The following is a 12,970-nucleotide window of genomic DNA, read 5'->3' as shown; positions in this document are numbered from 1 at the left end:
ACTTCTCATGAGCTGTAGAACAAGAGGTAGAGTGCTCTCAACCCTCTTTTCTCATCATACTTTTATCACTTAAGAAATTCGATTCAATCCTAAATGCTGTACAAGTGATCATACCAAATCTGATATAACAAAGAGATTAAATAGAAAATGAGATTAAAAAACACGGATTACTGAAAGAAACCGAGCATGTTTACAGTTGATATTACATGTTTAAGCATTGATATTTTCTTGGTTAGATGCCAGAATGATGATTTCGGAAAACTATAAACTTATGGTTAACCTATTTATGCTTCCAAGTAAACAAGTTCTAATATACAATAGATTACCCATTACAACAAAATTGTACAACTATTTTGTGTCTATCCCATTATGGAATTTCAAGTTCAATGATTATCTTCTGCTTAACCCTAGTTAATCACAAATCCACATACCATAGGGGAGCATCTAAGTACAAATGGTTCCATTAACTTCTACAAATTCCTCAATAACTAATAAATCAATTTCCACATTCTCAAGTCACATTCAAAATCAAAACCCCACTGTCCACCAACCCTTTTGAGCAGGGTGCATATCTCTGAACATCTACTGCCGATTCTACTATTGATGGAGGAAAGCTCTAGAGTCAAATTATATTACAACTACAACAAACTTTCAGATTTTTCTTGACAAATTATTCTACTTCAATGTCCACATATACACCTGGCCGCCGCTTGTGGCTCCTGCTAGAGTCCCAACTTTATAAGGGTGTTTATCGAATCTACAAGGAATGGCGGTAACATGTGGGCTCTCCAATGTCATAACTGTTCTCCCTTGAACTGGAGAGATTACATCAATTCCTCTGTTCATGTTGCCAATGAAAACGTGTGAATCGTCCCAACCCCATATTCCCCTGCTCTCGCACAAAATAGAAATGATTTAGAAAGCAACCTCCTTGTTTGATGTTACAAAATACTGTCAATCTACAAAAAAAAATGATAGAAGGAATTTTTGATATCATGAGCAAGATAAGTTCCCCCAGCTGCACTTACTGTATCTTCCATTTTAGGATTATATCATTGCACGCAAGAACGCGTGATAGCACGGGTTGGAAAAAAAAAATAGTTTCTCAGTCTACAAAGAATAAAGTTTTGGCAAATCCCTTTTGTATCTGAATTACATTTTATCAAATTGGCAGAGATAAAGCCAACTTCAATTAAGAAGACTGATAAATATTTCTATCACTGATAGCTCGGTCGTATAGAAAACATATGTGATGGTTGAAAACAGATATCAGAAGTAGTTCTCAACTCACGGGAAGTGACCAGAAATTAAACAATCCAAAGTATGAACTAGTATCAAAATGTAGCAAGGAGAACAGGAATATATTCTGAAGAACAATCCACATCAAAATACATATACATTGGCACAATGCTTACTTGAAAGAAGAAATCCATCTCCCTGTCTGATTGTGATGATATATCATAGAAGTATCACCGAAATTAACGCCACTCAAAATACCAATCTTGTTGTCAAAACTGCAGCAAGAAAATTTTGTGAAAGAATAAGTAAATATTCAAATCATTATATGATCAAATCAAGTTGGCTTATACTTTTGTTCCAACTGGAAAATGCTTTGCACCCAGAAGAAAGAATTATCATAAACAAAGATTACTCGTTAGTCATCATGGTCGATATAAGGGAAAAAGCAGGACCGATACGCAGGAGCTATAAACTGCAAATGCAGTCAGAAACAAACTAAATCCACGACGCATCGCTGCAAAATGTAACAGCAGAAAGCTAACCCATTGTTTGCAAATTTCAGAAAAATAAAACCTTTACCAAAATAAATGCACCCAATAATTGAAGATTGCGTTCGCCTACCAAGCAAACGGACAGCGCCTAAAGGAGTCAGTAAATTTTTCAAGACATATCTAATGAAGCCTTTTCATTGGGCAAGCAAAGCAAAGGCACAGCAGCGGTGGATACCTCGTTGTTGCAAGGGAGCTTCCAGAAGGCGAGAAGTACGCAGAATGCACAGCTCTTTCATGATCCACTCTCCTCAATGTTTTGGGATTAACTGAATTCATACTCCTCAAGTCCCAAATGCAAGCAGTCCCATTTGAGGAACTAGTAGCCATGATATATGGGTTCTGTGAGTTAAAATCTATAGAATTGATCCTGCCATCGTGCAATTCCCAATTGGCCGAGGACCTTCCTGTTCTGAGATCCCAGATGTTCAAACTTCCCGGCCCCTCGCCAAAGTATAGACTCTTCGCATCACTTGGTCGTTGAGAGAGAGAGTATATAGTCTGCTCACTGACATGTACTAGCTCAAATACCTCCTTCTCAGCATCCATTAACCGGATAAACCCATCATAGCAACTGGTGAATATCTGCTCTCAAATTAAACAAAAACAAAAAAGTAAAGTTTTGTTTTCATCAGATTAAGTTCTTTTTTCTTTCTTATTATCTATAATCCTCATCAGATTAAGTCCTCATTCTCTTAAGTTTTGATGCACTGATAATCTACAAATTTGAAAGAAATACCTTTGATAAGGAAGATTGGTGAATCAAAATTCCTGAAATAGGACCAGTGTGCGGGCTATACATATAAATACCATCTTCTTCCTCCTCGTTATTTTCCAGATTCCAGAATCCAACATTCCCAAATTTGTTCCCCACTGCGATCATGCTCACATCAATAGTAGGGAAAAACTTCACCGCCATTATCCTACCCGGTACGACCCGTGCTATATTCTCTGGTTTCAAACTTAAGGAACCCGGATCAAGGCAACTTCCAGACTTATTCCTCTCTGCCCCAACCGAAGAATCAAAGAAGGATTTACTTTCCTTTTCATCCGTTTCTTCCCTCAAATCATTCATTTTCTCGGGTTTGAAGGTCCTACTACAAGCAACTTTTTCTTTCACGGAAACATCCAATTCCGGTTTCTCTTCTTCCTTTAAAGCACCCAATTGCAGCGACTGTTCTTCGGCTGAAGCACCCAATTGCGGTTTTCCTTCTTTGACCATAACAACAAATTGAGATTTCTCTTCTTCCGCTGAAAAATCGAATCGGCTTTTTTTCGCAAAACACAGAACTGTGTCGATAAACTTCTTGTTGGTCCCTGTTTCACTGCAGGCATCCATCATGCTAAGTGGACCCATAATTTTAGGAGATGGTTTTTCCGGACTGCGAGATTTGCGGGCTTTATCGACGGATTCGAGCAATTCGTCGCTTAAACCATCAGAATCCGGCGGCATACCTCTTGTACGCAAAGACCGCCTAATAATTACTGGGTTGTCGCTTTTAGGTTTCTTCTCCGGACTTGATTTATACGATTTGGAAACTCTGCATTATACACACATATCAGATGGACAAAATCATGTTTCAAATGACAAAAAAATTGAAAGGTCAAGCCAAAAAAAAAACATGCAGCGGAACTATTTAGTACACATAGACGATATACATACACATATACATGTATAGATGGAGGAGAAAGTGAGACACCTTTTCCGATTGGTAGCGGCGGATAGTTCGGCTGCTTTGGAATGGATCCTGAGAGCGGCCATCATCTCGTCATTTCGCTTAATATTCTCGAGTCGCTTGCGCTCGTAGTCCGTCAGTTTCTCAAGCGCCATTGAAGCAAAGCAGTCAAAGAGTGAGGGTTTCTTTTTTTAAGCTTTGGATTTTTGTGACATATATACATATATATATATATATATATATATTCACAGGGTAGCCATTATGGTGGTTAAGTTTACAGTGGCTAATCTGGGCGGTTCGGCGGGAAATTTAGACTGGCGGGAAAATGGATTTTGGGAAATTACGTGGCATCATTTTGACCGTTAGATCCTCTCAGTTGAAGCCTATTAGTGAAGGACACGTGTCAATTCAATTATATAATTTTTTTTTTTGTGAAACTCAAGTTTACTACTGTATTTATTATGAAAAATAAAAAAAAATAGTACAAAATTATGAAATTTATTTCACTAATTCAACATTAATTTCATAATTAACACCTCTAAATTTTTTTTTTTTATAAAATTAATTACTTTAAACAAAATAATACCACAAAAAGAAAAATACATACATATATATATATATATGTACAACTATTTTACAAAATTGTGCTTACAAGTAAACATGTTCTAACATACAATAGATTACCCATTACAGCAAAATTGTACAAACTATTATGGAATTTCAAGTTCAATGATCATCTTCTGCTCAACCCTAGTGAATCAACAAATCCACATACCAGAGAAGCATCTGAGTACAAAATTCCTCCATAACTAATAAATCAATTTCAACATTCTCACGCCATATTCAGAATCAAAACCCTACTGTCCACCAACCCTTTTCAGCAGGGTGCATATCTCTGAACATCTACTGCTGATTCTACTCTTGGGGGAAAGTTCTTTGAGTCAATTTGTATTACAACTGGAAAAACTTTTAGATTTTTTTGACCAACCATCCTACTTCAATGTCCACATATACACCTGGCCACCGTCTGTGGCTCCGGCTAGAGGCGGTGGCCAGGTAACATGGGGACTCTCCAATGTCATAACTGTTGTCCCTTGAGTTGGAGAGATTACATCAATTCCTCTGCTCATGTTGCCAGTGAAAACGTGTGAATCGTCCTAACCCCATATCCCACCGCCCTCGAAGAAAACAGAAATGAGTTAGAAAGAACATCCTTGGCTTGTTTGCATCTTACAAAATACTGTAAATCTACAAAAGAAAATGACAGAAGGAATGTTGATATACTGAACTCAATGCATCTTCCATTTTAGGATTATATCATTGCCTGCAAGAATGCATGTAAGACGGGTTGGCAAAAAAATAAACTAGTTGTAAGTCTACAGAGTTTAAAGTTTTGGCAGATCCCTTTATATCTGAGTTATGTTTTATCAAATTGGCAGACCTAAACCCAGTTTCAATTGAAAAGACTGATAATTCTAGCAATGATAGCTTGGTAGTATAAAACCATATATGATTATTCAAAACAGATATAGAACTAGTTCTCAACTCACTGGAAGTGACCAAAAATTAAACAATCCAGAGTATGGACTAGTATCAAATGTACCACAGAAAACAGGAATACATTCTGAAGAACAATCCATATCAAAGTACGTATATATTGGCACAATGCTTACTTAAAAGAAGAACTTCCCCGTCTGATTGCGATAATCTATCATAGAAGTATCACCATAATTGATGCCACTCAAAATACCAATCTTGTTGTCATAACTGCAGTAAGAAAATTTTATGAAACAATAAGTAAATATCTAAATCGTTAGGATCAAACCAAATTGGCTTATATTTTTGTCCCAACCGCATATGGAAAATGCTTTGCACCCAGAAGAAAGAATTATCATAAACAAAGATTATAGATGTAATGCCATAATATGAAGGAAGAACATCTTTTCAGTGCTCATTCTCTCCTTGGCTATCATTTAAAACATCCAGCTTTAGAACTCATTGCTCATCATGTTGTCAATATAAGGGAAAAAGCAGGACGAACACGCGGGAACTATAAACTGCAAATGCAGACAGAAAAAACTAAATCCAAACACTTGGCTGCAAAATGTAACAGCAGAAAAGCTAATTCCCTTTTTGCAAATTTCAGAAAAATAAAAGTTATACCAAAATAAATGCATACAACAATTCAAGATTCTGTCTCGGCTATCAAGCAATACACAGCACCTAAAGGAGTCAATACTTTTCAAATACCTATCTAATGAAGCTTTTTTTTCCCAGCAAGCAAAGCAAAGGCTCAGCAGCAGTAGATACCTTGCTGTTGCGAGGGAGCTTCCAGAAGGTGAGAAGTATGCCGAATGTTCAACTCTTTCATGATCCATTCTCCTCAATGTTTTGGGATTAACTGAATTCATCTTTCTCAAGTCCCAAATGCAAGCAGTCCCATTTGAGGAACTAGTAGCCATGATATATGGGTTCTGTGAGTTAAAATCTATAGTATTGATCCTGCCATCATGCAATTCCCAATTGGCCGAGGACTTTCCTGTTCTGAGATCCCAGATGTTCAAACTTCCCGGCCCCTCGCCAAAGTATAGACTCTTCACATCACTTGGTCGTTGAGAGAGAGAATATATAGTCTGCTCACTGACATGTACTAGCTCAAATATCTCCATCTCAGCATCCATTAACCGGATAAACCCATCATAGCAACCGGTGAATATCTGCTCGCAAATTAAACAAAAACAAAAAAGTAAAGTTTTGTTTTCATCAGATTAAGTTCTTTTTCTTTCTTAATTCTCATCAGATTTAAGTCCTTTTTCTCTTAAGTTTTGATCTACTCATAATCTAGACATTTGAAAGAAGTACCTTTGATAAGGAAGATTGTTGAATCAAAATCCCTGAAATAGGACCACCATTATCCTACCCAATAGCACCCGTGCTATATTCTGTGGTTTTAAACTTAAGGAACCCAAATCAAGGCAATTTCCAGATTTACTTCTCTTTTGATCCGTTTCTTCCCTCAAACCATTCATTTTCTCGGGTTTAAAGGGCCTTCTGCAAGCAAATTCTTCTTTCACGGAAACACCAAATCCCGGGTTCTCTTCTTCCATTAAAACACCCAATTCAGGCTTCTGTCCTTCGGCTGAGGCTCCCAATTGCGGTTTTCCTTCTTTAACCGTAACACCTAATTGGGATTTCTCTCCTTTCACTGAAAAATCGAATCGTGTTTTCTTCGCAAAATACAAAATTGCCTCGCAAAATACAAAACTGGGTCCCAGTTTCACTGCAGGCATCTACCATGCTAACGGATTCGTCGCTTAAACCATTAGAATTCAGCGGCATGCCTCTTGCACGCAAAGACCGCCTAACAATTACTGGTTTGTTGCTTTTTGGTTTCTTCGCTGGACTCGATTTATACGATTTGCAAACTCTGCATTACATACGCACGCACCAAATGGACAAACTCACGTTTCAACTTACAAAAAAAAAAAAAAATTCAAAGGTTAAGCAAAAATAACATACAATTGAACTATTTAGCACACAGAGACGATATATATACACATAGATATACGTACAGATGGAGGAGAAAGCGAGAGACCTTTTCCGATCGGTAGCGGCGGATAGTTCAGCTGCTTTGGAATGGATCATGAGAGCGGTCATCATCTCGTCATTTCGCTTAATATTCTCGAGTCGCCTGCGCTCGTACTCTGTCAGTTTCTCAGGCGCCATTGAAGCAAGCAGTCAAAGAGTGAGGAACTTTGTGTTATATAAATATATACTTACAGGGTAGCCATTGCGGTGGTTTTGAGTTTACACAGTGGCTCACCTCGGTGGTTCGGCGGGAAATTTAGACTGGCGGGACAATGTATCCTGGGAAATTACGTGGCATAATCTTGACCGTCCGATTCTCGCAATTAAATCTAATTACTGAGAGACACGTGTCAATCCAATTTAAGAAAATCATATTAAATCATTTTCTGGGTTAAAAATAATCATTAATTTCATGATAACAACTCTGAAAAATATTTTTTATAAACTTAGTTATTTTAAACAAAATAATACCACAAAAAGAAATATATACATATATATATATGTATGTATGTATGTATGTATATAAATTGTGCACAATGAATATATATATATATATATATATATATAATATATGTTCTTTACTTGTTCATTTCATTACATGTGATCTTGAATCTGAAAAGTAAGCTTAGCTAAACAAATGAATTATCCCAACCTGATCACTCTCTCCTCCTCTAATGAAGAGACAAAAATATAAAAGTACACAAAAGCCTAAAAAGAAATTCAACCATAAAAAATCTGGCTTCTTCTCCATGAATTCTTCTTCTTCTTCTTCTTCTTCTTGATACTTTCTTTTATCAAATCTTCTTTAACTATTCTGATTGATCAGACATTACAGAAGACACTGTACATATATGCCTTACACAGTGTAATGCTGTTGAATGGTTTCAATGTCAAGACCCTTGAGCTTCACCACTGACTCAACATGTCCCTTGAGAGTATGAAGCTCCCTCAGCCTGCAAAAAAAAAAAAGAGAAAAACAAAAATGAACCTCAACTTTGTTGGAGGATTTCTCTTTTATGGGAAATTCTACGGGTGCTTCGGAGTCATTATAAAATCGTTACAAGGCAATGATTGTTTCCGAGACACCGTAGGTAATCATTAAAAACTTGGAAATTTCAGTTTCCATACAGTTTTTTTTGGAGAGGGAGTTGCGGTGACTTGGTTGAGAAGCAATTTTGTTTACCATTAAATTCATTAGAAATATGAGTAGTTGAGTTAGAGGTGAATGAATTTAAAGGTAAGCAAATTGTAATGAGTCAAGCCTTAGGAATTGGGATAGTGAGTTAATGTTTTGCGTATGACCTGGCAACCTCAGCGCGTCTCTTGGCCTGCTCTGCGATCTCAGACAATTCGCGGTAGCTGTTCTTGTCGTTGAACAAGGCAGCCTCTGGTGGCTGTAGGCCATGGAGGGTACGTTGAGCCAATGCCCATTGAGCCTCCCTCTCTCCTTTGCCGTAGTCTTTCTTTGTGGTGAATGCAGTCTACAACATTGATTCAAATCAAAAGTATATGCAAGTTAATATGTATAGCTGGCATGCCAGTATTTCAAAAGGTAATGATCAAACATGAAAATCAACATGGGTCATTTGGTGGATATATTAAGTATGTGTTGTGCAGACACATACCTTGTTCTGGAGAAGGTTATCCCAGGCCTTGCCACTGAGCGCATAGCGGATGATGAATTTAAGGACATCAAGAGGGATGTAGGTAATGACACTGAAAACCCAGATCACTCCAGCCCATCCCCATCCACAGCCCTTGATTCTGGCAAATCCCCAGTTTGCGTATACAGCAATAATTGTAGCCAGCTTACATGGACAATAACAGAGGAGAGTCAGGACAAGATGACATAAAAGTTACTAAGAATGTAGTTGAATCTTAGGAGGATATACTGACCAACTGTGCAATGAGGAAGGCAATCATGAGCAAGAAACCAGGGCGCTCGACGTAAGACCAGCTCCTTGACCTGGTGACAAAGATGAGTGCTTGACTGATGATGCTCACTTGAAGATAGAGAGCTGCCATGAGCTCTTCTTCTGACTCTCTGATTGACCTCACACCGAATTTTTCCTGCAAATCTTGAAACCATTAGTACCTTTTTCTTGCTTTAACATTTCAACATGCTATCATTGTATACAAGCATTTCTTATCATTTCAAAGTCTTGAGATAATTAGTTACAATTTGAATCATAAAAAGGAACCAGCAAAGGGATAATGGGTTTATACTTATTCCACATGTTTAGTTTAAGTTTTGTGGGTAAGTGACTACGACATATTATTATACTTACACTGAAGAAGTCTGTGTCATGAGCCAGCCAGAAGAAGAGGACGGTCACTAGGGCCATGTAGGTTCCAAGAACAACACCGGTCGCGAAGATCTCCTTGAGCTTCCATGAGTCAGGCACTGGAGATGGCTTGACCCTGTCCTTGGAGATGGTCATGATGGTTCCGTCATTGAGGATGGCAATGATCAAGACCATGAATGGTGCAAAATCAAACTTCCAGATAAGAGCCACCAGCATGAATCCCAACACAATACGTATTGTGATAGAAACAGCATAGATGGTGTAGTTCTTCATCCTCTGGAAGATTGCCCTGCTTGTCAGCACAGCGCTCACGATCACGCTAAGTCCTGGCTCGGTCAAGACAATATCTGAAGCACCCCTGGCGGCATCAGTTGCATCAGCCACTGCAATACCAATATCTGCCTTTTTGAGGGCTGGAGCATCGTTGACACCATCACCAGTCATACCACAGATATGTTTTCTATCTTGGAGCCTCTTGACAATCTCATACTTGTGCTCTGCACAAACCAAATTTTTGCATAAAATACTAATAACCCACCTAATAATAACTGTTGAAGAAGCCATAAATATGATGTTAGATTACCAGGGAACACTCCTGCAAACCCGTCCGCCTTCTCAATAAGCTCATCAACTGGAAGGCCAGCAATGGACTCATCCTTGCTTTCTCCCAAAAGAGAAGATGAAGGATACATGTTGGTGCCCATGCCAAGTCTGCGACCGGTTTCTTTGCCAATGGCAAGCTGATCACCAGTGATCATCTTAACATTGACACCAAGGTCAAGTGCCCTCTTGATTGTCTCAGCACTGTCATGCCTTGGTGGATCAAAAAGGGGCAAAAGACCTACAAACTCCCATGGTGATCCTGCGCTTTCCTTGGTCTTCTCTGGGATTGTCTGCGGATAAATATAATATAATCTTTACTCTTGAGAAAGAAGAAATGAGAAGAAAATCTTCAAGAATAGACAAAATTACTAATCACCTGCTGAGCAACACCAAGGGAGCGAAGTCCTCGTTGAGCATAATTATCAATGACTTCATGTGCTTTCTTCCTCGTTTCTCCCTTAAGCTCACAAAGATCTATGATCTGGTACACCCATAGTTTTATTATTAATTTAAAAACAAACCACCATTATAACTAGCTTAGACAGGATGTTTTCTAATAAGATAAAAATTACAACATCCATATCTAATTTATGTTACCTGCTCAGGAGCACCCTTGCTGCACCTATGCCAATCACCCTTGTTGTCAATGTAAGTAATAGCAGTGCGTTTATCCACAGGGTTGAAGGGCAAGAAATGTTGCTCAGAGATTCCAGCTCTTGCCTGTTTGGTTCCAAAGAAAAATATAACTTCAGTAAACATAATAAGGTGTAGAATGTAGAGAAACTAATGGACTTCCATAGATTTAAGAAAAAATCACCTCCTTGGGGTCACTCAACATGCCAACGATTGAAGCATCAATGGCATCTTGGTTTTCAGTTCTGGAAGCTCTGGCAGCAATCAAAACAACTGTGTCCTTATCAATGCCCTTTGGAAATACCTGTGAATGCCAACATATTTATGGTAAGCTAGAAGACCAGAGATCATAAAACCAGAAAGAAATTTTCTTGTCATGATTAACAAACCTCAATCAAGCTCTTGTCAACTGTAAGCTTATTAAGGGTGAGAGTCCCTGTCTTGTCACTGCATAGAACATCCATCCCAGCCATTTCTTCAATGGCAGTCATTCTCTTGGTGATGGCACCTTGCTCCGAAAGGCGGTGAGACCCAATAGCCATTGTAACTGACAAGACTGTAGGCATGGCAATTGGGATACCTCCAATGAGAAGCACCAACAGATTGTCAATTCCATCTCTGTATTTCCTCTGCTGGATCGGATACATGATTACGATTTCAATGAGCATTCCAATACCAATGGAGCAAATACAGAAGTTACCAATGGCTGTCAGCACCTGAAAATTCAATCCAATGTAGACCAATCACTCATTATTCACGGATTCTCCAAACCCATGAAGGATTTAATCTAAGCATGAAAGAAAATCCAAATGGTACCTTTTGAAAGTGACCAACATTGTTGGTGCTATCAACCAAGTGAGCTGCCTTGCCAAAGAAGGTATGAACACCAGTAGCAATGACAACAGCCTCAATCTCGCCTTGCTTACAGGTTGAGCCGGAGAAAACCTCATCACCCGGCTCCTTGGTTACCGGAAGGGATTCACCAGTGAGCGCAGATTGATCAATCTTGAGAGGATCTCCTTCCAAGAGACGTGCATCTGCTGGTACAATATCTCCCAATTTAATACTAATAACATCTCCTGGCACCAAGATTGCTGCCTCTTGTTCACTCCATTTCCCATCCCTCAGTACCTATTAATACGAAAAATCATTATCAATGTCAGGTTGAGAAGAAAGAATCATTAACAAGAACACTTGGCGTGCATGAAATTATTATAGACCCACCTTGGTTTTTGGGGCAAGACCAGCCATCAGAGCAGCAGCAGCGTTGCCTGCATTGTTCTCCTCAATAAAACTAATCGTTGAGTTGATGATGAGCAACACAGTGATACCAACAAAGTCTTGCCAATCCGGCGGCTTGCCTCCTCCATTGGCCAAAACAATGGCCATGATTGCCGCAGATTCCATGACCCATGACAGAGGATTCCACATAAATCCCAGAAACTTTAGCACTTTATTCTCTTTCTTTTCCTCAAGCTTATTGGGTCCAAATATCTGCAGCCTCTTTTCTCCTTCGGCGCTTGTCAGTCCTTCTCTTGTACATTTCAGCTGCTCAAACACTTCGTCCACAGGAATCCTCTCCTGCAAAATCAACACAGATTTAAAATTGAACAACAAACCCATTAAAAAATTTAAAAAAAAAAAAAAACATACACCACCCGTATTAAAAAAATTGCTTACAAGATCAACATTCTCGTTCTTTATCTCTTCCAACGAAATATCAGACGCCATGTCGGAAGACAAGATCGAAGAATATCAACACCGAGTCTCCAAGAGAGAAATAAATAAAAATATTCGGCGATGTAAGACAATGAAAGAACTCCCTCCCTTGGCGACGCTGCCTTCTTTTTTCAAATTTCTTCAGGCCTTATTTCTCAATAGGCCTGGCCTTTAGAGACTGACATTAGAATGAACTTTTCTTTCTGAAGAAGACAGCAAGTTGGGGATTGAAAGATCCCTGCCTTTATAATACTTGCTCTGTGGCTGCGAGAAACAGATGGAGAGAAAGTAGTGAAGCCTCGCAAATGGCGGGTTCATGTGTTATGGGTTAAATTTTCCTCGCGGTTAGCCTGGTTTGCCGCTGTCCTGGTGAGCTTGTTTACAGCAAACATTTGTTCCTTTTTTTTTTTTTTTACTAATTTGTGAAATTAAATACTGAAAAATTACAGATTATAATGGTTTTTTCATGTACACCAGATTGTAAACGTTGTGTGTTTATATATACATATATGTATGTATGTATATATATATATATATATACGTGCGTGTTTGTATGTTTCACGCATGCATGCAGACTGTGACGAGATATGAGTCATCGTTTTGTTTTTCTTTTTCTCTTTCTTTGTTTGTGAGTCCATTAGTTTCCTGCATATTTATT

The 12,970-nt window shown here is 38.5% G+C and overlaps 2 protein-coding genes and 1 pseudogene across 4 annotated transcripts; all 3 read right to left on the bottom strand.

Annotated features, from left to right (window-relative positions):
- Window positions 1-297: 297 nt before the first annotated feature.
- LOC110815748 (DNA damage-binding protein cmr1) lies at window positions 298-3,687 on the bottom strand. The gene is made up of 5 exons (XM_088208155.1): window positions 3,488-3,687; window positions 2,527-3,328; window positions 1,966-2,372; window positions 1,416-1,514; window positions 298-889 (listed from the first exon to the last, which is right to left on the bottom strand). The coding sequence occupies exons 1-5, from the start codon at window positions 3,616-3,618 to the stop codon at window positions 676-678; spliced, it is 1,653 nt and encodes a 550-aa protein (XP_088064281.1). The 5' UTR covers window positions 3,619-3,687; the 3' UTR covers window positions 298-675.
- Window positions 3,688-4,046: 359 nt separating this feature from the next.
- Window positions 4,047-7,430, bottom strand: LOC110815772 (DNA damage-binding protein cmr1-like; annotated as a pseudogene). The gene is made up of 5 exons (XR_015813548.1): window positions 7,059-7,430; window positions 6,326-6,890; window positions 5,774-6,180; window positions 5,137-5,230; window positions 4,047-4,641 (listed from the first exon to the last, which is right to left on the bottom strand). The product of XR_015813548.1 is annotated as a DNA damage-binding protein cmr1-like (transcript).
- A 180-nt stretch (window positions 7,431-7,610) lies between these two features.
- Window positions 7,611-12,544, bottom strand: LOC110815654 (ATPase 8, plasma membrane-type). 2 transcript variants are annotated; one of them, XM_022043532.2, is made up of 13 exons: window positions 12,274-12,543; window positions 11,818-12,174; window positions 11,410-11,724; window positions 10,983-11,309; window positions 10,778-10,897; window positions 10,558-10,680; window positions 10,337-10,441; window positions 9,941-10,250; window positions 9,340-9,854; window positions 8,948-9,121; window positions 8,677-8,859; window positions 8,354-8,532; window positions 7,611-8,004 (listed from the first exon to the last, which is right to left on the bottom strand). In XM_022043532.2, exons 1-13 carry the CDS (start codon window positions 12,322-12,324, stop codon window positions 7,908-7,910), a joined length of 2,856 nt encoding a protein of 951 aa, XP_021899224.2. In that variant the 5' UTR covers window positions 12,325-12,543; the 3' UTR covers window positions 7,611-7,907. The 2 variants fall into 2 exon arrangements, 1 of the variants encoding a protein (XP_021899224.2); XR_015813546.1 differs by having other exon boundaries at window positions 7,915-8,004; window positions 8,180-8,532; window positions 12,274-12,544.
- Window positions 12,545-12,970: the final 426 nt, after the last annotated feature.

Source organism: Carica papaya, chromosome 7 (assembly GCF_054855325.1).
Source record: "Carica papaya isolate Zhongbai chromosome 7, ASM5485532v1, whole genome shotgun sequence".
Taxonomy (NCBI): domain Eukaryota; kingdom Viridiplantae; phylum Streptophyta; class Magnoliopsida; order Brassicales; family Caricaceae; genus Carica; species Carica papaya.
The sequence above is the reverse complement of the archived record's forward strand: the minus strand, read 5'-3'. Positions and strand labels throughout refer to the sequence as shown.

Excerpts from the sequence above, each read along its gene's own strand:
- LOC110815748 (XM_088208155.1), bottom strand. The coding sequence starts at position 3,618 with ATGGCGCTTGAGAAACTGACGGACTACGAGCGCAAGCGACTCGAGAAT. Across the intron at positions 3,329-3,487 it reads GCCGCTACCAATCGGAAAAG|AGTTTCCAAATCGTATAAAT; the intron begins GTGTCTCACTTT and ends TGTATAATGCAG. Across the intron at positions 2,373-2,526 it reads ACCAATCTTCCTTATCAAAG|ATATTCACCAGTTGCTATGA; the intron begins GTATTTCTTTCA and ends ATTTGAGAGCAG.
- LOC110815654 (XM_022043532.2), bottom strand. The coding sequence starts at position 12,324 with ATGGCGTCTGATATTTCGTTGGAAGAGATAAAGAACGAGAATGTTGAT. Across the intron at positions 8,533-8,676 it reads ATAACCTTCTCCAGAACAAG|ACTGCATTCACCACAAAGAA; the intron begins GTATGTGTCTGC and ends TCAATGTTGTAG. Across the intron at positions 8,005-8,353 it reads AGACGCGCTGAGGTTGCCAG|GCTGAGGGAGCTTCATACTC; the intron begins GTCATACGCAAA and ends TTTTTTTTGCAG.